Source organism: Petaurus breviceps, unplaced genomic scaffold (assembly GCF_028583685.1).
Source record: "Petaurus breviceps papuanus isolate PSGF00001 unplaced genomic scaffold, PetGlider_PUasm1.0 188, whole genome shotgun sequence".
NCBI classification, from domain to species: domain Eukaryota; kingdom Metazoa; phylum Chordata; class Mammalia; order Diprotodontia; family Petauridae; genus Petaurus; species Petaurus breviceps.
The window spans coordinates 33,648,312-33,671,905 of NW_027185804.1; the positions used below are offsets into that span (position 1 = coordinate 33,648,312).

Sequence of the window (23,594 nt, forward strand, 5' to 3'; positions counted from 1 at the left end):
GTTTTAGCTGGGACTTGAAGGGAGCTCCAAGGGGGATATTAAAGGAAGCTACAGGTTTGGGGGACAACAGGGACCAGTGCCCAGAGCCAGGGCATGGACCAGCAGCAGTCTGGAGGCCAGTCTTAATGGCTGCTTGTGGATGGCTCCCTTTTCACAAGGGGCAGTGAAGAAGACTGTACCGTATACAAAGCGGGTTGGATTGTTACAAGTCACCCTACCAATAAATCTCTCGAGCACTTAGAGCTCCCTGGGTCTGGGTTTAGAGGACATAAACTTTACAAGGTGATCTTTTCACCAACTCCATAAGTGATTGTGCTTTGGCAGGGCCCAGAGGAATGACTGGTTTAAAATACTCAGTTATTCTCATGTTGCTATATAATTTTCCATCTCCAAACTCGGGCAAATAATAGTATTATTCCTGCTCTATAGATGAAGTCCATAATAACCCAAGGTCTATACAGAGTGGTTCCCAGAATTTGCTTTGAGTGCTTTCCCAGCACCAGCCTCCCCCTCTCTCCTCTTTCTCCCCTAGCTCCTGCTTCCCCGCCCCTCCCCTCCTGGCTCCTCCCTCCCTCCTCTTGGCTCCTCCCTCCCTCTTCTTGGCTCCTCTCGCCCTCTTGGCCCCTCCCACTTTCTCTCCGCCTGCTCCTCCCTCCGGAGGCGGACCCTCTGCACCAGGGGAACAGTTGCAGCCCGGACGCCAGCAGCAGCGCACTAGCACCGGAAGCAGCTGCGGAGCCGGCAGGGTCGGCCGGAAGTTCTGCTGGGAAGGGGCTGGTGGGTGTAGGCGGGTCTCGTGCAGGTAGCTCGGGCCCGGCCTCGCCGCTCCCGGGGCCCCGGGGCGGAGGGGCGAGCTGCCGTGATGGGGGTGAGAGCCAGCCCGGAGCAGCTCCTGCATTCCCAGCCGGGCCTCAGTTTCACCTGTAAAGCCAGGCTGTTGGTTCCGCGTAACCCTCCGGCCCCGAGGGCGCCTGCGCGGGAGGGAGGAGGGGAGAGTCCCCTGACTCCCGGGGCCTCAGTCTCCTCATCCGACAAATGGGGTAGGGCCGGAGCGGACGGCCGCCCCCCGCCCCCCGTTAGGTCGAGGGCCTTCGGCCAGGGGCCGGCGTCCCTTGGCAGGCGCTGGTGGACATGCGGCTGGGGTCCCTGCGCACGTGATCCGGCGCTACCCGGCCTTCCTGGTGCCTTCTGTAAAATGGGCACATTACCCCAGAGGGCGCTGTTTGCGAGGGTCTTTGCGGACTTTAAATGCTCCATAGACTGCTGCATTGGGGGTTGGCTGGTGTCCGGACCGCTGACGTCACCCCTCCCCCCCCCCGTGTCACGTGGGCGTGGGAACTTGTTTGAGGGACCCACGTGCAGAGGCAGAACTTGAACCCAGCACCGCCCCTCTTCCCCTGTACTGCTTCTAGTCCCAGGGAGTAGTAAGCCAGTGTAGATCAGATCAGGTCTCGAACCCAGAGCCTCCCAACCCCGAGGCTGCGCCCCACCTGTTCCACTTGTTAACAGCGGGCGTGTTGGTGGCAGCCGATAATGGGTGAACCGAAGGTGCCCCGCAGCGGAGCGCGGGTTTCCAGGGCTCTCGCCCTTGGGACATTTTAAGGCCGTCGCTGTAGTCGCCCTCCTGGTCACGCCCCCTCCTTCTGGTTTTTCTTTGCAGCGTCTCTGCCCTGTGTGTTCTAGACGAAAATCCGTATTTCTTGAAGCCTCAAGCCAGTTTTTGTGACTGAATCTGCCCTAGAGAATAGTTGGTAAGTGACTGTGTCTTGTAACTCGGATTTACATTTAACCCAAAGCTGGGAATTTGTGCAGTTTGAATTCTAATCTGCTGCTGTTCCTGAAGTGAGATTTGGTGTATTGGATGGGGAACCTTCCCAAACAGCGCAGAGACCCAGATGAGATCCTCTAGGGCCGTGGAAAAGTCACTTAACCATATCAGTGCCCCCAGAAAACTTCCTGAGACTGACTCTATATTGCAGAACAGGTGTCAGTATCCCTTTGGTGCTTCCCTCCACCAATGGGAACTTCCCCCCCCCCCCACCCCCCCCCCCCCCCCAGTACCCCCAACTAGGCCCATTTTTTTTTTTTTTTTTTTTTTTACTTTTTGGAGGGGGGAGGGCAGGGCAATTGGGGTCAAGTGACTTGCCCAACGTCACACGGCCATTGATTTGTCTTGAGAGAATTATTTGATCTGTCTCTTTTCCCCTGTGCACAAATGAGCTTATACTCTAAGACTGGGGACTGATGAGGATTAGGTCTATTAGTGTAATTTTAGTGCATGCTGAATTTAGAATTTGTTTCTTTACTGGCATAAAAGAAAACAGGATTTGTGACTGACTGGTGAGGAATCAGATACAGGCAGCTGCTTGATAAAATGGTTACAGTCTAATAAAATTCAAGATGTGTGTTCACAAAACCATTTCATTTCTCCACCTCCTTAGGGGACAGTTACTTTGCCTTCCTCTGGAGCAGCCTCTGACCTTGGGCAGCCCCCACGCCTCTCTGCCCTCTAGAAAGCGAAGGTTCCGGACTAGATAGGCTGTCCCCAAGGGCTCTTTCAGCACTAGATCTTGATCCTCTGGTCTTCTGGGAACGTTCTCTGTGCCTTCCCCCACGCCATTATCACAGCTGAATCCCCCCAAGGTTTAGGCCAGGTCATAACTTTTCCACAAAGATTTCCTTTAATTCGCTCTCCCTTTCTCTGTAAATATCTATCTCTGCTCATGGCTTAGAGTCGTCCTTTGTGTTTGTCACCTGCTGCTTTGTTATTTTTGTATCCGTTCTTCCTGCCTCCCCTGTCAGTATGGAATAAAACCCCCTTGGAGCAGGAGCTGGGTCTTACCTCATAGATCCTACCCCCCAGCACCAGGCCTCACCTAGCCGGTCATGAGCAGATGTGGAGAGGATTGAATTGAGTTGTTCCAACCAAGAGAATCTGTTTTATTCGCATCAGGGAGAAAACAAACAAGCCGACAAAGAGCAGGCAGTGCTTTTGTGACCATGGATGACAAGAGACGAAGAGTTCGAGTGCAGGGGGGCTGGGCAGGCCCTGCCAAGAGTCAGGCTGCTGTGAAGCCAGGCAAGGTGGCGGGGTCTCAGTCCTGATCACATCCTTCGATGCTCCGGTCCTGTGGTGGCAGAGTCTTTCTTAAGTAATTGTGTCCTGTCCAGGGCACCTGGGGAGGGGTAGCCAGTCTTCATTTCCCCTTACTGCCCTGAGCCCTCCCAGGGCACACCCATACCCTCAAGTCCTCTCTGGGCCCCAGCAGTGCTTAGATGCCAGGGAGGCCCAGTGCCGGCGAGGAGGCTCTTGGGGCTTGCTTAGTGAAGCGTGAGGAGCTGGCCTGCTCCCTCTGCTCCACTGTTTGGTGGCGCCCTTAGCCTGATCTTGTTCTTTCCTTTGCTTTAGCGCTCAGTGCCAAAGGCCATGCTCACCAAGGCCTTGCGCAGACCTGGATGAAAAGGGAGTCACTTCCATCGGAAAGACAGTTTGTATATAAAGAGCCCAAGGAAGAGGTGAGCGCTTCTCAGACTCTGCTAACAGAATCAAAGGGATTTTTAGAATATATTTACTGTTAAGGAAAAGAGCTGGTTAGTAATTAACGGGCATTTATTAAGTGCTTAATATGTACTTATTATGACAGGCAGTCACTGTCCTGGGCTCTGGAGATACAGTGATAAATAGTCCATGTCCCCAAGGAGCTTCCATGGGGTTGGGGGAAAGAGAGAAGACATGTACATCACGTGCACAGACATACGCACAGGATACACCCATGAGCTACAAGGTGGTTTGTGGCAGGGGAGACTGCCCACAGCAAGGAGGGTGAGGGAGGGCATCCTCTAGAAGGTGGTCTTTGTGCTGGTGAGTTTGAAAGGCATCTCTGGATTCTGAGAGGAGGGAGTGCATTGGAGGCCCTGGGGGATCTGGTGTATGAGGGCGTGGTGATGGGCAGTGGAGTGCTCTGTGTGAGGAACAGTCAGAAGAGGAGACTGACTGAAGCCTGATGGTCAGAAGGGGAGTGATGCATGGCAGGCTGGAGAGCTGGGGTGAGCTTAGGTTGTGAAGTCCTTTACATGGCACTAGAGGGGTTTCTGTTTGCTTGTGGATTGAATGAAAAGAAGCCACTGGACTTGATTGGATGGGGGGAGCAGCGTGTTCAGACCTGAGCTTTAGGAAGGTGTCTGACCGCCCTGTGGAGTCTGCATTGGAGTGGCCTGGGGAGAGTCTTGAGGCAGGGAGACTGAGGAGGAGGCTGTTGAAGTTGTCCAGGCCAGAGGTGAAGGGTCATGACCTGAGGTGACGACCTGTGGCTGGAGAGAAGAGGGGTTAGACATGGTGAGGTGGAAATAATAAGATTTGGCAGGTGATGGGCTAGATAAATAATGCTAGGAAAATAGGTAGGTTAAAACTACTCCCAAGTAGTTCAAGGTGCTTTATTCAGGTCTGATTTAATAAAGTCCAGAGCAGACAAATGTTCCTCTTTCACCATCACATTACACCCTAGAGAAGAAAGGCCCATAGGTTGTCCACAGCCTGGTTTTGCTCTGATGGTGACAATCCAACACCAGTATCCTGAGGTTTCAGGGCATCTTGGCATTGTCTTCAGGCCACTAACATTCCTCCCAGTGGCACCAGGAGATTGACTTGTGTATTTTATTAACACTTAACTTTCATTTTATCCAAAAATCTCTTTTCTGATGCCCTTCTTCTTTGCCAGGGTTAAGCCTTTTGCTTTTGCCAGTCATCCCCTCTGGAGGTTTTTTTTAGGGATGGCAGAGGCTAGGGTATGTTTAAAGGCAGTAAAGAATTGGAGGGAATGGGGTTGGGGGTACAGAAGAAGGACCTTAGCAAGGAAAAGAATCACCTCATCAGAGACTGGAGTCAAGGAGGAGAGGCTGGGGGATGAAGAGAAGGTGAAGAGGGGTTGCAAAGTAAATGGCTTTAGTTTTCCTCAGCAAAATAAGAAGAGAAGTCCTCAGCTGAGGGGGGTGGGGGTGTAATGTTAATGGGGTATAAGATCTTCCAGCCCATTAAGGGAAGCTTGCTAAGGGAAGGCTTGCTTGTAGGAAGGCTTTCACACCTTTTGCTAATGTCTAATTAGGTACTGAGTCACATGATGCCTTCTGGCTCTGAGAAGTGTGTATATATACTGTGAGTTGACATTTTGCTTTGGGAACCCGCTTGTGAGAAGGATCTTGTGATTCCCTGGTGGAGATTCTGAGTGGCCACATGTTCAGAGCTCCCCGACTGCTCAGATGTAAAGGCTCCTTCGATCCAGGGATGTATGTAAAGTGTATAGTTGATTCAGGCAGTCAGAGCACTGTCTGTTGGTCTTTATTTCTTTGCTTAGATTTTCTCTGTTTGTATTTTCTCTGAAGTTCAGGGTGCTGACTTTTCCTCTGAACTAATGAATGTAATTTAAAAAGGTGGTTGATGCCTTGAACAGTTCTCTTTCCTAATAAAGCAGATCTAAGAACCTGTGCCAGCAGCCACCCTGGGGATGCCAGTGTGTTTGCTGCTACAGGGGGACATGAGGAAGCATGGGAGGCTTATGGAGAGAGAAGAGGGTACTCAGTCCTCACTTTGCCTAGAGGTCTGATGGTGCTGTTTCCCTGCTTATATGTCTTCCGTGGATCCCCCTTTCCTGTAGAATAAGTCTGTAAGCTCCTTTTCCAGGCACTTCAGACCTTCCACCCTCTAGTTCTGCCTTCCCTTTCCAGCCTCCCTTTATGCAGCTCTCCCACACACACTGGGCTCGGGAGGCCCTTTTTTTCTGTGTGTGTCCTTTTCTCTTCTACCTCGGTACCTTTGCCAGAAGTAGGCTGTACCTAAGCTGGTCCTGGAAGAGTAAAAGATGGGAGGTATCTTAGGGCTGTATGAAGAGTGTTGGCTAGTGTGAGGAAAGCTGTAGGGCCCCAGACGTCTGGGATGATGACTGAGCAGATCCCGGAGAAGGGCAGACTGGGGTTCAGATCCCAGCTTTCTTGCTTCCTACCCTTCTGACTGCACCAGTTACCCCCTGGGCTTCTATTTCATCTTTAAAATGAGGGCTTGGGCTATTGCTGCTGTTCTCAAAGAGGACTGTGATATCAGGAAGGTCGTGTCTTGACTTGCAAGTGAATTGGATTTAAGAGAGGCACAGCTGTGCAAAGTCACCAGCCTGACTCTGCTCCAGAGCCATCTTCATCCAGTGGCAAGATACAGATCAGGAGACTGGAGACGGCCTGGATGCAGTGGGAGACTTGGGCCTTTTTAAGCCCAGATCTTCCCAGGTCTCAGTTTGACTACAACAGTGACCGTTCAGTGATTGAGTCTAGGTAGGAAATGAGGCAGAGAATGGCCTCTTTTACCTACTCAAAAAAAGAAAATTAATCTGTGAGGGGAAGACCTTCAGATTTCTGGCCAGAACAGAAACAGTTGGAATTTACATTCATTCTGAGTAATCAAACCTGAACAATGACCCCAGGTTGGACTGTGGAACCATCTCAAAGGGCCTCATGATCTGTGCTCCTTGCCTGTGATGGAGTCCCTGGACACCAGTATCTATAGGCAGCTTTTTTCCATCAAGGCCCTTCTCAGCAGCCACCTCCTTCATAAAACCCCCTCTTCCAGAAGTGACTCCTCCTTCCCCAGAAATCTTTCCTGCTTCATTTCATTTACTTCTTCTGGGTCCTCAGCATATTGTTATTTGTCCTTGTGCTTTAGTCCCCTCCTGAATGATAGCCTCCTTCAGGATAGGCCCTCTGTTTTTCTTTTTTGTTTCTTTAGCATCTGGCCCAGAGCTTTGTACACAATTGGCCTTTAATAAGCATTTGTTGGCTTTGTCGTTGAATGTTTTCCCCACGGAGCAGGGTTGTATTCAGCAGAGAAAATGGGTGGTTCTCCATTGTGTTAAAAAATTGAAATCCACAAGTAATAGAAAGTAATAGAAAAGTTCTAATAGTTTTTGGTTTCAACCTCTTTGCCATAGTCCTTTAACAGAGCTACTTGCTAACTAGTAAGAGTATTCATTGGAGGCATATTGCCTTTCTCTTCAGCCTTGGAGCTAGTCTCTTTTCACAAATATACCTGGCAAGAAAGAGGCAAGCATGCGTCATGTACCTGTAAGAACAAGCCAGGAGGTACTCTGGCAGAATGAAAGGGTGGTTTTAATTTTTATTCATTTTTTGGAATTAAATCATTTCTAATTAACAATCATTTCTTTTCTCCCCCACCTCCAGGGGGAAAAGAAAACCAAAGGAAACCCTTATAAATCAAGCAAAACAAATTCCTAGTGATAAATGATTATTAATAACCAATAATCTGGGGAGATTCAGAGTTCTCTCCTTCTTTCAAAGTCCTGATTTTAAAAAAGTAAAAAGTTCAGTCTTTTATAGGACATTACTGATGAGATGAATTAGCTCTCCTCAATCTTGGCCATGAAACCTTACGAGGAATTTAATCTAAGGTGGGGAAGCCCATTGTGTTCCACTTCCACTTAGGTGAAGACAGATCCTTTTGTCTAGATAACCCAAAGCTGGTGGTGGGCTGAGAATATAGTTTCTCTAGAGGTCCAAGGATGGCCTGATGTCACTTTCAGCCCCTCATTGAGCACCTCCTCTTCAAAGGGTATATAAACTATGAGCCACCACCATGATTGTCTTTGGTCAGAGAGATGGCCTAATGACCATCCTTTTATTAATAATATGCTGGCCTTATTTATAAAATAAATAAATTACCCAGAAACAACATCTTTCGAACCTTTTTAATCATCACAGTCTATTGACTGTCAAAAAATGCATCGCATTCCTTGTATTTGTTTTTTTCATCACCTTAGAAAGGAGGTGGGTTATGTTTTTCATCATTGGTCCTCTGGAATCACGATTGTGTTGATCACAGTACTTAAGTCTTTCATTGCTCCTTTTTACAGTGTTGTTAGAGAATAAATTGTTTTGCTGGTTCTGCTCCCGACACTGCATTACTTCATGGAAGTCTTCCCAGTTTGCTCTGAAACTCTTTTTGTCATTCCTTATGATTCAGTAATAGTCAGTTACATTCATATACCATGATTTGTTTATCCATTCCCCAATAGATGGGCACCCCTTTAGTTTCCAGTTTATTGATACTATGAAAAAGCTGCTACAAATATTTTTGTACATGTGAGTGCTTTGCCTCTTTCTTTGGTCTCCCTGGGGTATAGGCCTAGTAGTGGTATTGATAGGGCAAAAGGCTACGCATAGTCAAGTGACTTTTTGGCCATAATTCCAAGTTCCTTTCCAGAATAGCTGGAACAGTTCACAACTCCACTGATCGTGTCTGTTTTTCCTCTCTCTTTCCCAACACTTATCATTTTTCTCTTTTGTCATCTTTGCCAAACTTATAGTTAGATTAATTTGCATTTCTTTAATTATTAGTGATTTGGAGGGTTTTTTTTTTTCACATGGCTATCGATGACTTGGATTTCTTTCTTTGAGAACTGCCTCTTCATTTCCTTTGATAAGAAGATATCAAAGGAAAAATTCTTTGATTTATCTGTTGGGGATTATGATTTACATGTCTTAGAAATGAGACATGGTTCAAAGAAATTTGCTGCTAAGATTTATTCCCATTTAGCTGTTTTCCTTCTAATCTTAAGTTGCACTGGATTTGTTTGTGCAAAAAATTTAAAACATTTTTTGTAATCAAAGTTGTGATCCTCTCTGTCCCTTGCATATACATGAACTTTTCCCTTCTTTATGAATCTAAAAGGTACATTTTCTTACTCTTCTAATTTATGATGTGAACTTTTATATCCAGATCATGTATCCATTTGGAACTTATCCTTGTTTATAGTACGAAGTGTTGATCTGATCCTAATTTCTGCCAGACTGCTGGCTAGTGTTCCCAGAATCCATCTGTGTTTTGGTCAGATACTGACAGAAGATGGGTCTTTGGGTTTCTTGAGTTGTTTGCTTATGTGTGGTGGCCCTCATCTCCTGTTCAGCCTCTTAAATCTTTTAACCAGGCCCAGATTGTGTAGACAATTACTGTTTTTAATATAGTTTGGGAGCTGGTTTTCTGGGAGGGACTTGTTTTAAACTAACAGTATTTCAGTAGGAATGAAGAGGGTAAGCAAAGAGTAAGGACCAAGGCTGCTATGGGGCGCCATCGTGCACAGGGTCGGGAAAACCTGAGTTCAGATCCATCCTCAGACACTGTGTGATCCTGAGCACGTCATACAACCTCTCTGCCTCAGTTTCCTCAACTGTAAAATGGGGACAGTAAAAACACCCACTTCACGGAGTTGTGGTGAGGGTCAAATGAGAATCCTGGCTTATGACAACAGCAGCGGCAGCGGCAGTGATAGCCAACGTTTAGATAGCCCCACTGGGTGTCAGGCACTCTGCTAATTGCTCTTTCTAAATACTATCTCACAGCTGTCCTGGGAGGTCAGTGCTGCTTTTATCCTCATTCTGCAGGTGAGGAAACTGAGGTAGACAGGTTAAGGGAGTGACTTGCCCAGGGTCACATAGCTAGTAAGAGTGGATTTAAACTCGCGTCTTTCGGACCGTAGACCAAGTGCTCTGGTAGGCGCAGTATAAATGCGAATTCCTCTTCTTCCTTTCTCTGTGCAGAAATAGGAATACCTCTGTGAATTCAGGATTTTAAAATGGTTGTCTGGTTCTTAAATCTACCATGCTTGTTTTCTGCAGGTTTTACGTCGGATCCCAGACCCACAAATGATTGAGTGAGTACCGCACTGCCTAGTGGAGCCGACAGTGAAACCCTGTAGATGACCTCATTTAGAAATTTTCTTTCTGCTACTCTTGATGAGTCACAAAACCTTGGAGTAAAAAAGTCTTAGAGGTCCAGTGGTGCCCCAGCGAAGGTGAAGCCTGAATCTCCACTGCAATTCAGGAAGCCCTGAAGGTCCTACCATTATAGGTTTGCTGCCCCCTCCGCCCCACCCCCCAACGAGTGTTCACTCAGCCCCTTTGGTGGCCTTCCCACATTTGCTGATGCAGTTCAGAAGGGAGAAAGAACTTTATGCAGCAGGTGTCCTCTGTCGTGTGGTCTTTTCTGATCCACTTCCCCTTGGTCTCCAGAGAAAGTGAGCCAGAAGGGAATCTCCAAGGTGACTGACAGAAAGCGTCTTTGAGTTTGACAAGTTAGTCTTGTTCATGTCCTTGCCTTTATGCGGTATCATGGCTGCCTTTTTGAGATGAGCCACCTAAAATGCTGGCAGATTTCTGGTGATCTTTCACTGGGCAGCTCACCTCCGTTCTCTGGGCCTCAGTTTTCTACCTGCAGATGCAGGTAGAAGCTCCAGAGTCCAGGGTGCTGTATGAAATTCTTTGCTTCAGATAAGCACAGCAAAGTCATAACACCATCAGAAGGCACTGCTGAGATAGTCCGGTTTTGGAACTTGGGTTTAATGTGTTTTCGCAGGAGAAAAAGAAAACAGACCTAGTTCCCACTTTATCATGAGGTGTGCTCGAGATGCTCATCTTCCTGTTTTGTGGCTTGTGTGTTTGCTTTTGGATCTGCACAGATGGGTGGGAACATCCCCAGGGATTAGAGAGCCAATGGAATGTTGAAGAATGTCGCTTTTTAAACAGCCATGTGGCCCTCCCTTCTTTGTGGAGGTGGGTGGTCTGTGGATGTCCAGACTGTCGGCTATAATGTGCTGGCAAATTTTGCTGAACTCTTCTTTTTCTTGCCATGATATTCCATTCCATTGTGGAGTGAACTTTGTTTAGCCCTTCCCTAGCTTTTCTTTGTCTTTTTTGATATAAATGATGGCTTGCTGTGTGGAAGAGGACAGAGGGGATATATGTGGACATGACTTTGTTTTGGATGGTAAAAGCAAGCATCATCAATAGGAAAGGCTGTTTAATTATCCAAATTGTTCTGGGAGTTTGTTCTCTCTCCCCATCACCCTGATTTGCAAATATATGAGGCAAAAAGATCAAATTTCCATCAGGGATCAAGTCATATTTAGCAGGTGACATATGTGAAAATCCCGTGATATCCCAAATAACTTTACTTCTGAGGATTCAGTGAGTGGACCTCCTTGTTCTCATCACTGGAGAGAAATTGGTTGCTGCACTCTAGACTTCTTTGGTGCTGTTCCAGGTCCTAATTCCAGCCCTGGAATTCACATCCTGGAAGTTTATCCTCTGCCTCTTTGACCTCTTCCTCTCATCTGAGGACTCCTCCCAGACCTTCCATTTAAGAGGGTAACCAGGCCTGCTGCCTCTCGGTCCTTTTCAGTTTCCTTTTATTTGATGTCTTCTCCCATTAGAATTTGAGCTCCTTGAGGGCAGGGGCTGTCTTTATTTCTCCTTGTATTTGTATTCCTAGGGCTTAGCACAGTGCCTGGCACATAGCAAATGCCTAATACATGCTTTTTGGCTGACGGCTCATTGTTGGACTTATTTGTGGCTTGAGCAGTTGTTTGGTTCCCATTGGTCACTGAGGCTTGTTTTCTTCGTTGGGATGTTGGGGGCCCAGCTTATGTGATCCCTGTCTTTGTCTTTGGGTGAGATATCCCTTTCCCGCTGGACTGAGGCCCTTAGTTACCAGAGATGATCTATCTTATTATTCCTGCTCTCATCTCTGCCTCCTTCCCTTCCTCCCAGTGTCCAGTCTCTCCCTATGCAGTAGTTCCTTCCCTGCTGTCTCTAAATGCTCAAGGGTCTCTCCCATCCTTAAAAAACCCTTGCTCCATCCTGCCGCGCTCCAGGCGTCTTCCTCTGTCCTCCTCCCTTCACTGCCAGATGCCTTTTCTAGCCCGTTACTCTTGTTTATCTGCTTCCTCTCCTCTCCTCTGTGGCCTCTGATCTCATCACTAAGCTGAAGGTGCTTTGAGGCTCCAGAGCTGATGGGGTTTCTTTGTTGCCTGGTCTGATGGCTCTTTGTAATTCTCGTCCTTTTAGACCTCTCTGCTTGTTGCTGTTGACCACTCTCTCCTCCTGGATACGCTCCTGCCTCTGAATTCTCATGCCACCGCTCTCTTAATTCTTCTGTCTTTCCACATCACATACCCGCCCACCCCATGCATGTACCCCAAAGTTCTCTCCTGGGCCTGATTTCCGTTCTGTCTTGGCAACCTCATTAGCTCTTGTGGGCTTAAGTATCATCTCAGTTATTAAACACATAGCAGGTGTTTAATAAATACTCGACTGATAAGTTCCTTTCTTAGGACAGGTACATGCTGGCTCCACGTGTGAGTTCATAGTTGGAAGGCACTGAATCAGTGAAACAAACTAAAAAGCATACAGACACTTTACTGAATATAAACAAACACTCAGCAAAGATAGGCTCTGACAAATGTGTACTTCCCTGAGTCCTGGTCTCCGGGTCCGTAACCCAGCCTGCGAAGGAGGCAATGGTTCGCTTACCAAGAGCCATAGTCCCTACTTAGTACCATTTATGTGGCTTCACCAAGAAGTGGACACGAGCCTCTCCTGGTGCACTTACATCACTTCATACAGGTTATCGTAGGTTTCTCTGAAGCTTTCTCCTTCATTTCTCTTACAGCACAGTATTCTATTATGTTTATATGCCATAACTTATTTGGCCGTTCCCTGATTTATAGGCAGCCCCCTCAGATTCCTGGACTTTGCTCCCTCAGAAAGGTATCTTTGCTATCAGTGTTCTTGTACAGATTTAGGGTTTGTTTTGCTTAGACCACTGCTTCCCTTAATCTGCTTTCCCTCTAAATCCTCCTTCTGGGCAGAGCTCTCCAAGTTCCTGACCTTGGTTTGAGGCAGAACAACAGCAGACCATAATTGGACTCTGCCCCCGTCAGGCAGCTGCGGGGCTTGGGAAGGTTCATAGAGCCACAGACTCTTCAGCTGGAATTCCTGCCCTGGTTATTCCTCTCCAGACTGTTCAGGAGACCCAAACTGATAGCCAGGTCCGCTTGTTGGGTCTGTGCCTTCCCACTGATGCTGGGGTCTAAGCTTCCCTGATAATGATGGGGCCTGAGGCCCCCGGGGGAGGGATAAGAGGCCTTACACTGCCTGTAGCTGAGGCTCCTTATGGTCTTGGGTACCTCTACTGTAAGTGTCACAGTTAGTCCTGAAATCCTTTATTATGTAGAAAACTAATGTTTATTGGTCAAGGCAGTGGAGAGAGTGCTGGGCCTGGAATCAGGAAGACTCATCTTCCCCGAGTTCAAATCAGGCCTCAGATACTTAGTAGCTGGGTGACCTTGGCAAGTCACTTAACTCTATTTACTTCAATTCCTCATCCATAAAATGAACTAGAGAAGGAAATGGCAAACCACTCCAGTATCTGCTGAGAAGAATCTAGATGGGGTCATGAAGAGTCAGACACGACTGAAAAACAGCTGAACAGCAACGAATGTTCATTGGCCAGTCTGTGTGGAGATCTGTCACGTCTGTGCAGATTGAAGGCCAGGGACTTTCCTGCAGCCAGTCACCCCTTTCCCCCTTAAGCTTTCAGGCTCACAGGAGCTTCACAGGAAGGTGTTGTGTTTTGTGCTTTTATATTTTAATAATAACTCCTATTTATAGTGCTTTAAGATTTACAGAGCCAGAATGGGGCAATACTTAAGTGTTATCTCCTGTTTTAGAGATAAGTAAACAGGTTCCCAAAAGTTAGTTGAGCTGCTAGTAGTCACAGGACTGGAATTTGGACCCAGGGCTCTCCTGGCTTTTGAATCTGTCCCTTTCTTCTACCCTAGACTGACTCCAATTGAATATATTCTAGCCTTCTGAGCCCTTGGGAGTTCCTACTAACTTGTATGTATAATGCAATATTTTACATTTTTAAAAAGTAATTATCTTTGATTTTATTGCCTTCGTTTCTGAATATATCCTTCTCCCCTCCCCAGCAAGTCTTCTGGTAACAAAGAATAAAAGAGAAAGTTTTGGGGTTTTTTTTTGCAGTGGCAGTTCAACAAAACTACCCTACACATTAACCAAATGTTTCAGTATATGCATCCTCCCACATCCATAGTCCCCAGTCCCCCACCTTTGCAGAGAAGAGAAGAAACACATTTTCTCATTTCTTCTTTGGGAATCAACTTGGAATTACAATTACACAGAGTTCAGTTTCTTTTTTTCTTTTATATTGTTGCAGTTTTGGTGTCTGTCATTTTCCCGGTTCTTTTTACTTCACTTTACATCAGTTTGTCTTCTCATGTTTCTCATGGTCATAGTTTCTTATAGTGCATGAATAATTCCTTTCTGTTCAGGTATTGCAGTTCATGTGGGCATTCCCAAGTCACTTGGCACTTTGTTTCCAATTCTTTGCAACCACAAAAAGTATTGCTGTGAATATTTTGTATGGGACTTTCTGTAATATGTGCGTAACAGTGGGATCTCAGGCTTCAAGGGCATGAACTCTTTTTGTAGCATAATGTCGCATTGATTCCCGTAACGATGCTGATAGCATGCTACTATGCCTCTCTTCCCACAACCCTTCCATCGTTGACCGTTTCTGTCTTTTGTCTTCTGGTCTGTGGGTCTTGATGTGACTCCAGATAATCTATTAACAGTAGTAGTTGCTTCTGCTTTTCTAGCACTTTAGGGATTAGGAAGCATTTCCCCCTAACAACTCTGAATTGTGAGCATTGCCAGTATAATGCTCCCCAATCTATAACTCTGGTAATTGTCAGAGCCAAGGTTTGAACCCCAGACACCAGACTCAATACTTTATACTACACCCTTCTCCCTTATCTTCATGATCTGATAACTAACTTCTGGGTTCTTTTCCATCGATGTGACCCAGAACAGTTGTCTAACTCCTTGTGTCTTGTAAAATGAAGAGTTTTATGTCTCCTTTCCTCCCTGCTGTGTTATGTGGTTAGGTTTGGCAAGATATTTGGGATTTCAAAAAACTCCAGCCCTAGAGAAGTGCCAAGTTTGATGTTTCCTGTGAGGCATTATTCAGGCTGTTGCCCTCAAGGTTTTAGTTTTCCATTTCTGTGTCTCATTTGAAAAATTCTGTGTCTAGCTTACTTCCCCTGGCTTTGCTGTCTAGCCATAGCTATGTCGAAAGCATGCAGCCTTTTTTCATCATTGGACAGGCAACTTTTTGGCATTTGAATAACTAGTCTCAAGGAAAGATTATATTAGATTTGTCTTTTAATTCTTCCAGAAACTAAAAGAAAAGGCATTGTCATCTTCTATATCAGGCCTTTTAAATTTCCCCTGGGTTTCTTGGTTAAAACTGCCTTTTTAAAGTTGTTATGAAGGTTGGAGATGTCCTTCACAGCTTCTGCAGAAGCTGGCTGGGAGCCAGACAGCCATTTTAGAGGTGATGGTAGACAAGGAAAATCTGCAACTTTATACGTAATAGGAGAAAATGCTGATGGGGTAATTTGGTGCCAGTGTAGGTGCCCAGGCTGAATACTGAGTGGAAAGCAAACTGGATGAGGGTTAAAGGGAGAATGTGGGTAGATAGACTGAGGAGTGATCCCATGTTATTTTTCCCTCGTGGCCTCATATCCATAACTTTCCTATTTAAGAAGGCTATAAATATTTTCCATTGTGGACATCTGGCCTTCAGCGAGAGGAGGGGGCATTTGGTAAGACAGTAGGTCTTTCTGCTCATCACTGCTTTGGCTCTGGAGCTCTTGAGCATATACTTGTAAGCCTGAAAAACCACCTCTCACACTAAGTTTTTCTTTTGTTTTCTTTCCTTAGCAAAGAAGGTGTCTATGAAATCAGCACATCACCCACAGGCATTTCTCGGTGAGTAAGTGAAACCTTCCAGTAAAGGGGTTAACCCTTAGTAAGGCCCTGTCATATCAGAGTGCCCACCCAAGGGCTGTATTCTGAAGATAGACCTGTATATGTGCTTATATTTAAACATTTGGCTTCAGACTCCTGAATCCTATTTGGCAGCTTGGGTTAGAAAACAAGGATTCTTCTCTTTCCTAACCTACAAAATGATCTCTAAGGTTCTTTATGCCTTTGTAATTCTTGTTTACTTTGTGTTTGTTTGGTCACTTGTAACTTTTAAAAAGCACTTTTATATCTCTTATCTTCTTTTATCAATATAGCATACCTGTGGATTTGAATAGCAAGAATTTTTTTCCAAAAATTCTTTTGGATTTAAAAAGCTGATTTTCATGGATATTTTTTTTTCACATTCATTTCTGAATATATCCTTTTCCCTTCCCTACCCATTGGTCCATCCCTTGAAACCAAGATTAAGAAGGCAACTTTCTTCTAACTTTAACAGATACAGAAAGGCTCTTGAGTAACTTTTCCAGGTCCTAGAGCAAGCTGGTGGGAGAGTTAGTGCCAGGATAGGTGTGTTTTAACTCAGGGCTTAGGCTACTTAACTGCTATCTAAGAAAATGAAACTACCTTCTTATAGTTCTTATACCCACAGAAAAAAGAGACTTAAAAAAATCCAGCAAACCAGAAAGAACTTGATCTGTCTTTTCCTTTCAAAGTTCATAGGAGCGGGAGTGGCTAGGTGCTCAGTGAATAGAGCACTGGCCCTGGAGTCAGGAGGACCTGAGTTCAAATCCGGCCTCAGCCACTCAACACAAAAACTAGCCTTGTGACCTTGGGCAAGTCACTTAATCCCAATTGCCCTACCTTCCCCCCTCCAAAAAAAAAGTAAGTTCATAGGAGCATAGATTTGGAAGTAGCAGGAGCTTTAGAGGCTGTCTCATTCCATGGACCTATTTTACAGATGCGGGTCTGAAGCTGAGAGACTCAGTAACTGCTCAGGTGGTGCAGCCAGCATCTGAGGGAGGATTTGAATTCAGGTCTTCCTGATTTCCTAGGTCCAGCATGCTATTTACTCTGCCATTGCTGATGATGCTGTTGGTTAGGGTGCTTCATGGAGTACCTTTGGGAGTTACCTTCAGAACCCAATTGTGAGGCAGCCGGGGTGAACAGCTTTACTATTTTTGTAGTTATACCTCATTTTGACACAAACTGACATTTCACTCACTGTTTTTATTGGTCTTGGCTCCAAATTACTTACGGTTTTTCCTGAATCCAATCCCTACCCTTGCCTCCCCAACATCCCAGGTGAAGATTTATTTGCCACAAATGTGAATATTCAAAAGCTATTCTTCTGAAGGCAGTCCCCAATGTTGGAATAAGGAAAAGACCTCCTGGTGTGACCACTTTGAAGGCTGCAACCCTCATTTGGCTGAATAAATTCTAGTATGCTTGTCTTCTTAAGGAATCACTTATTACAAATGATCTTTGAAGGCTCTGCCTGGGAGACAGGAACCCTGGTAGGTTCCACTGAGCTCCAAGAACCTTAAATATGGGCCTGGCTAGACAGTCTGTGGCTGCTGTCCAAGGTCCAGCCTGGCTGACTGCTGAGTTGTCCTCGAGGTGATGAATGTCCAGGAGACTGACCTCTGAGTGATGGACGTCCAGGAGCTTGACCTCTAGGTGATGAAATTTTTGGCCACAGTGACCTGTTGCATCCCTTGGCACTGGCAGAGGGATGTCCAAAGGGAAATTGTTCTTCATTCAAGAGTCTGTAAATCCTAGAACATTTACTTTTTTTAACCCTTGAGTAATTCAGTTTTCTATGAAAGCATCATGGATCACTGTGTTTGCCCCAGACTCATCTTTCTCTGTGACAAGGATTGCTCACTGCCTGTGTGATGACACTGTAGTTGATGTTATGGGAATTGTATGGTGCCTAGAGTAGACATAGCCTCGCCCCTTCAGTAGTTTATTCTCAAGAAACAAGACTGAGGACAGAACAGTGATATTAACTTCCATTACGTGAACCTTAAGTACTTGAGAGTGCTTTCCTTACACTAGCTCAGTGAGGCAGGGGTTGCAAGTATCATTTCCTCCATTTTAAAGATTGAAAACAGGTTCATCCAGGTGGATCATCTTGCCCTAGGGTCCCTTCTCCAGAGTGAGGGCACTCCCGGGAATAGAGAGAACATTGGATGGTTGTTCTTTGGGGAGCTCTTGGATAGCTGGAAGATTCCCACAAGAACAGTGGGAACACTTTTTTGGAGAGTCTTATTTGCCTGAAGACCTGAATCATAACTCATTGGCTTTAGGCCATCAAGGTCCTGAAGAGGATGGTCTTTCAGTACTGTCCTCGCCTGACTAGATACTGCCTCCCTTTTTATTGTGGGGGGCGAACTTGGGGATGGATGGGGGGATGAGGGAGGGGGTGTGAGGCAGGGATGGCCTGCCACAGATTTGATCCTAAAACACAAAGGTGTGCAGCTGTCAGCTTGATTAGGGAATGATTCTATTCATTATCTCAGATAAGCCAAGGTCAGAGATTAACACAGCACATAATCATTATATCACAAATTGGCACACTTTGTGTACCAGTCTCATGACTGAGATGTGTGAGTATTCTTTGTTCATGCTTTCGACTCTGCCTGCTGTATCTTGGATGCATTTATTTCTCTTATTTTTCTTACCTGGCTTCATGAAACATTCTTCCTTCCCTCACAAGGGACCTTATTGTTTTTGTTTTTGTTTTTCACTACCAGTTCATTTGACTATATGGCATATTACAAGCTTTTAGTGTACTTTTTAAATTTCCTACCTAAGCAGAGTAGCTGTTTGCAAAAATTATTTCAGAGCAGTCACATATCTTTTTGAAGACAGAACTTGCTGAGTCCTTTGCAGACTGTGTTTTCTACTAGATCCCCTAAGCAGACTGGACTTGCATATTTTTTGCTGGGCCTGGACTTCCCTAGTCCTTTTAAAAGTCCCAAGTAGAATACTTTTCTAGCATTTCTAGCTTATGCAATCTCTTTGCACGCTTTTATGTCCCAGTCCCCTGTAGTTTCCATAGCAGGATACTGTCCAGTCACACACAATGTCACTTGGTTCTCACTGCCTTGCTGACTTTGGTTTCCCAGTGTGCCTCATACTCGGTAGGAGGTTGAGATGCCCAGATAGATTGCTTGTTTGCTTGAACATCTGAAGGGTGTGAAGTTTTCTCTACCTCGGTGCCTTTAATCTGCCATGTTTCTGTTTCCTTCATCAGGATACGCTTGTTTCCCAATTTCATTGACTCAGAAGAAGCAGATTGGGTATTTGAACAACTGTGCCAAGATATTCCATGGAAGCAGAGGACAGGCATTCGAGAGGGTGAGCTCAGGGAAACTCATTAACTTCTTTCATATAGGCATGTCTCATTTTAAGCTAGGATCACGTCAAAAGAGCTCCAAACAACTTAACCCATAAAAGGTGAGCATCATTTTCAACGTCCTTTCCACTCACGGGAGACATTTCTTGTTGAGAAGTATTGTGCACCTATGATGGGGACACTTGGTGCTTTGGGGTGTTCTGTCCAGTTTTTTTATGTGGCTGCTTGCTTAAAGGATCATTTCTGTAAGGCTTGTTCCAGGCTCTTATAGTTTGTGAGCTCACGTTTCTAACCTCAGCACTCAGTTCTTCAGCCTACTGCTCCCATCAGCTACTCCTCCACTCCACTTCAGCTACATGCAAAGACACTCACGTCCTGGCTCTTGCCGTTGTCCACAAATGTACCACCTCCATGTTTAAGGACTTGGAAATCTCCTTATCTGATCATAATCTATTGACTTTACCTCTCCCTCTGCCTTCCTTTATGTAACCTTATTCCTTTTCTCCTAAGCCATCTCCCCTCTGTTAGGCACTCTCTCCTCTTCTCCCTGTCTTGACCCCTTGGTGAACTAAGTCAATTCTACCTTGTCTTCCTCCCTTGAATCCCCAACTCCCTCTGCGTATTGCCAGTTACACCCGGCCAAGCTTTGGCCTTGGATCACCCCCACCATTTGTCATCTTCACAACTGCACACGTGATGATGAATAAAAGGAGAGAAAATCACAATTGTTCTGATTGGGTCCACTATGGATTCATGTTACACAACCCCAAGTGGGGCCTCACTGCTGCCAGGCAGTCCTCCTGTACCCCCCTTACCGATTCCCTTTTTCTCTTTTCCCCTCTCCCACTCCCGGGGGCCCCCCCCCCTTTCCCCCCCCCCCTCCCCTATTTCCTCATCTCCTCCTCCACCCCTCTCCTGCATGAAGTGCTGGCCCCTCTACCTGCAGTACAAGCCATCCCATTCCATGCCGTCTCCTCCAATAGACTGCCCTTTCTGTCCTCTCCCTCTTTCACTTGTTTTCTGTATCTCCTTCTCGACTGGTTCCTTTCCTTCTGCCTACAAACATGTCCGTGTCTCCTCTATCATGAAAAACCCCTCACTTGATCCTTCCATCTCTGCTGTTTCCCATTTCTCTTCTGCCCTTTGTGGCTAACCTCTTTGAAAAGGCCACCTACAACAGATTCCTCCACTTTTTCTCTTCTTAAACCTTTACAATCTGCTTCTGACCTTATTCTCAAAACTACTCTCTCCTAAGTTATTAATGCTCTCTTAGTTGCCAAATCCAATGACCTTTTCTCAGTCCTCATTGTCCTTGACCTCTCTGCAGCTTCTGACAATTGATGACTCTCTCCTCAATATTCTCCTCTCATTAGGTTTTTGGGACACCCCTCTTCCCTGGTTCTTCTTATCAGACTGCCCCTTCTCTCTCTGCTTCGCTGGATCCTCCTTAAGGTCACACCTCCTAATCATAGGTGTCCCTTGGGTTCTGTCCTGGACCCCTTCTCTTCTCCCTCTATCCGACCTCATTTAGTGACCTTATTGGCTCCCATGGATTGAATTATCCTCTCTATGTTGATGATTCTCAGATTTCCCTGTCTTTTCCCAATCTCTTTGCTATCCTCCAGTCTCGCATCAACTGCCTCTTAGACATCTTGAACTCAATGTCCAGTAGACATATTATAGTCAGTGTGTCCAGAACAGAACTCACTACCCCTTCTAAACTCTCCTCCTCCCAAACTTCCCTGTTAGCACAGAGGGCAGCACTATCCTCCCAGTCCCTCAGACTTACAACCTAGGGGTCGTCCTTGCTTCCTTACTGTCCCTCACCCCCCCCCCCCATGTCCAAGCTGCTGCCAAGGCCTGTTGATTTCACCATTCCAGCATCTCTTGAATGTCCCCCCTCCTTCGCTCTGATGCTGCCACTGCCCTGGTGCAAGCCCTCATCACCTCACCTGGCTCATTACAAGAGCTGCCTCATAATTAATGCCATAGCTGGCAGCCCAGTCCAACCTCCATTCAGTCACCAAAGGAATTTTCCTAAAGCAAAGGTCCAACCCTGTTACCCGCCTCAGCCCCCCAACACTCAAACTCCAGTGGCTCCCTGTTGCCTCCAGGAGCAAATACAGAATGCTCTGTTTGGAATTCAGAGCCCCTCATCACCTAGCCCCCCTCCTGCCTTCTGAGTCTTCTCCCACCTTCCTCTCCCACATACGCTCTGATCCAGTGACTGGCCTCCTGACTGTTCTGTGAGCAAGACCTTCTGTCTCTGGCTCCACTCCACACCTCCTCATCTGGGATTGTTGACCTCCTTTAAATTCCAGTTAAAATCCCGCCTTCTACAGGAAGTTTTCCTGAACCCCCTTTTTTTAAGTGCTTTCCTTTTAATTATTTCCTGTTTATCCTGTAGAGAGCTTGCTTTGGATATTTGTTTGCATGTTGTCTCCCCAATCAGATGGTGAGTTCCTGGAGGGCAGGTGCTGCCTTTTGCCTCTTTTTGTGTCCTCAGGGCTTAGCACAGTGCCTGGCACATCCTACGTTTATTGGATTCTCTTCTAATTCTTGTGATCACTTTCAGTTGTTCTTTAGGGCTTTTTGGAGTAGGCTGGTAATTTCAATGCTGTGGGGAGCAGTATCCTGCTGAGGAAACTCCTCCCCTCCCCCCACATAGCAGCACATCCTCCACAGCTTCTGTCCCTGGAGAGCTGCCTGCCCCAAGCACTGAGTTACGGGACACGGTCCATGTTTGTCAGAGGCACGGTTTGGACCCAGCTCTTCTGACTCCCAGGTTGCTTCTCTTGTCATTCTGCCTCCCTTTTTCAGATTTCTGGAGCCCATTTGATTTTAGGTCCTATATTTTTAGGTCTAGATTATAGATTTTAGGTCTGGTTCACCCAGATACAGCTGTGTCTGTCCTGCAAGCAGTCACTACTGAATGTGGAAAGAGCCCTGTTCTGGGAGTCAGGAGACATGAGCCGCTCGCCTCTACCATACCCACCTCCATCACGTTCAGCTCTGCCACGCTCAGCTCTGCCACACTTACCTCTGTCACGTTTGGCTCTGCCACACTCAGCTCTGCCACGCTCACCTCTGTCACGCTTGGCTCTGCCACGCTCGGCTCTGTCACACTCGGCTCTGCCACACTCAGCTCTGCCACTCCTTCCCTGCTTGGCTGCCTGGGTGACACTGGGTGAGCTGCTTGGCCTCTGTCAGACCAGCTCAGCTCCCTCCAGGAGTGGGTGTCAGGACCTGAGGGGAGCACATCCAGAACTTTCATTTCCAGGACATCTCTTGATTTCTTCCCAGTTCTTCATTTTAACCTCTTTGTGAGAATCTCTTCTGTAGTTGCCTTGGTCTTCTCTCCTCGACTTTGCTCTCGGCCTCTCTGGTCACTGCTCGGGTATCGACGTCTCCTTTCTGCCCCAAGCAGCACCGGCCCTCCTGCAGTCTGTCATTTGCAGGGAGTACTTTTGTCAGCCTTTGACGAGGGATTTAAAAGCAGAATCTTACACCTTTTAATGGAAAGGACCCATCTCCTGCCCTTCAGCCTTTGATTTCTCTGCCTTGCACTTTTAACTTCATATTGCAGAAAATTATAAGCATAATATATGTTTTAATGCCGTTAAAACCCAGAGACAGTTAAGTGTGAAGCCATCCCAGGTGCCTGCTCCACCACATGTTGTCACTGGAGGGCGCCTGTGCCATGGCCTTTCCTTAGCATCATCAGTAGGAGGGAAGGGGGGGGGGAGCACAGTGGCAGCAGCTCCTCTGAACATCCCCTCACCAAGAACGGTTACATAAAGAAGGAGAGGCCCCTTGGAAGGGATGGGAAAAGGGGAGGGGGGGCCTCAGGGAGCCGCTGAAAGGCTTTGCTCCCCAGTTGGCTTCAAACCCTGTCCCAGAGAGGTGCAGCCCGGGCGTGGGGCTGATGGCTTGGGGCCCCTCCCCTGCCTTTGGATATCTGGGGGGAGGGGGGTTCTTAAAAAAAGCCATTGGGCACTTCTCTTCTTACCATTCATCTCCCTCACTACGCCCCTGCCTTCCCCCCACTGGACCTCATCTCTCATTCCTCTCTAATGGGAATTCTTGGCTCCTCTCAGGTAAATGTCTTTTCACTGTAACTTGTCATGCACATTCTGATCTCTGGGCCTTTGTTTATGCAGTTTGGTATGCCCAGTTTGGAATATCTTTACTCCTTCTGTCTGCCTGTACAAATCCTACCATCCTCACTGCCTACATCAGTCTCCTTTTGTGTATTCCTGTTGTATGTATTGTCTGTGTTTATACACTTTGGCTCCTGATCATGTGTTGTCTTGTATTCCTCTCTGGTTCATGTCTAAGAAACACATTCTTGAGGGAGGGGCCTCTTATGCAACTCACGCTTCTCTTGCATTTTCTGTAGCATCTAATATATTGCAGAGCTTTTAGTAGACATCAAGAACTATGCTGATCCCAATGTAACTTGTTTTTATAGAATGAAATATTGAAAAGAAAAAAAAGTTGTGTCTCTGTACTCTCTCTCTCTGTCTCTTTCTCTCTCTCTCTCTCCCCC

General features: G+C 46.5%; 1 protein-coding gene across 6 annotated transcripts in view; it reads left to right on the top strand.

The window, feature by feature from the left end:
• The first annotated feature begins 667 nt into the window (after positions 1-667).
• ALKBH3 (alkB homolog 3, alpha-ketoglutarate dependent dioxygenase) overlaps positions 668-23,594 on the top strand; it is a 57,697-nt gene continuing 34,770 nt past the window's right edge. For 2 of the 6 annotated variants that reach the window (XR_011168942.1, XR_011168943.1), the window contains exons 1-7: positions 716-1,040; positions 1,661-1,751; positions 2,954-3,079; positions 3,410-3,516; positions 9,673-9,707; positions 15,640-15,687; positions 18,944-19,047. Coding sequence is in view for 4 of the 6 variants with exons in the window: in XM_069091466.1 (XP_068947567.1) it covers positions 3,001-3,079; positions 3,410-3,516; positions 9,673-9,707; positions 15,640-15,687; positions 18,944-19,047 (373 nt within the window). In the remaining 2 variants the exon portion in view is untranslated. Of the gene's footprint in view, positions 1,041-1,660; positions 1,752-2,953; positions 3,080-3,409; positions 3,517-9,672; positions 9,708-15,639; positions 15,688-18,943; positions 19,048-23,594 lie in introns of all 6 variants that reach the window. The other 4 variants (XM_069091466.1, XM_069091465.1, XM_069091464.1 and 1 more) reach the window with 4 other exon arrangements.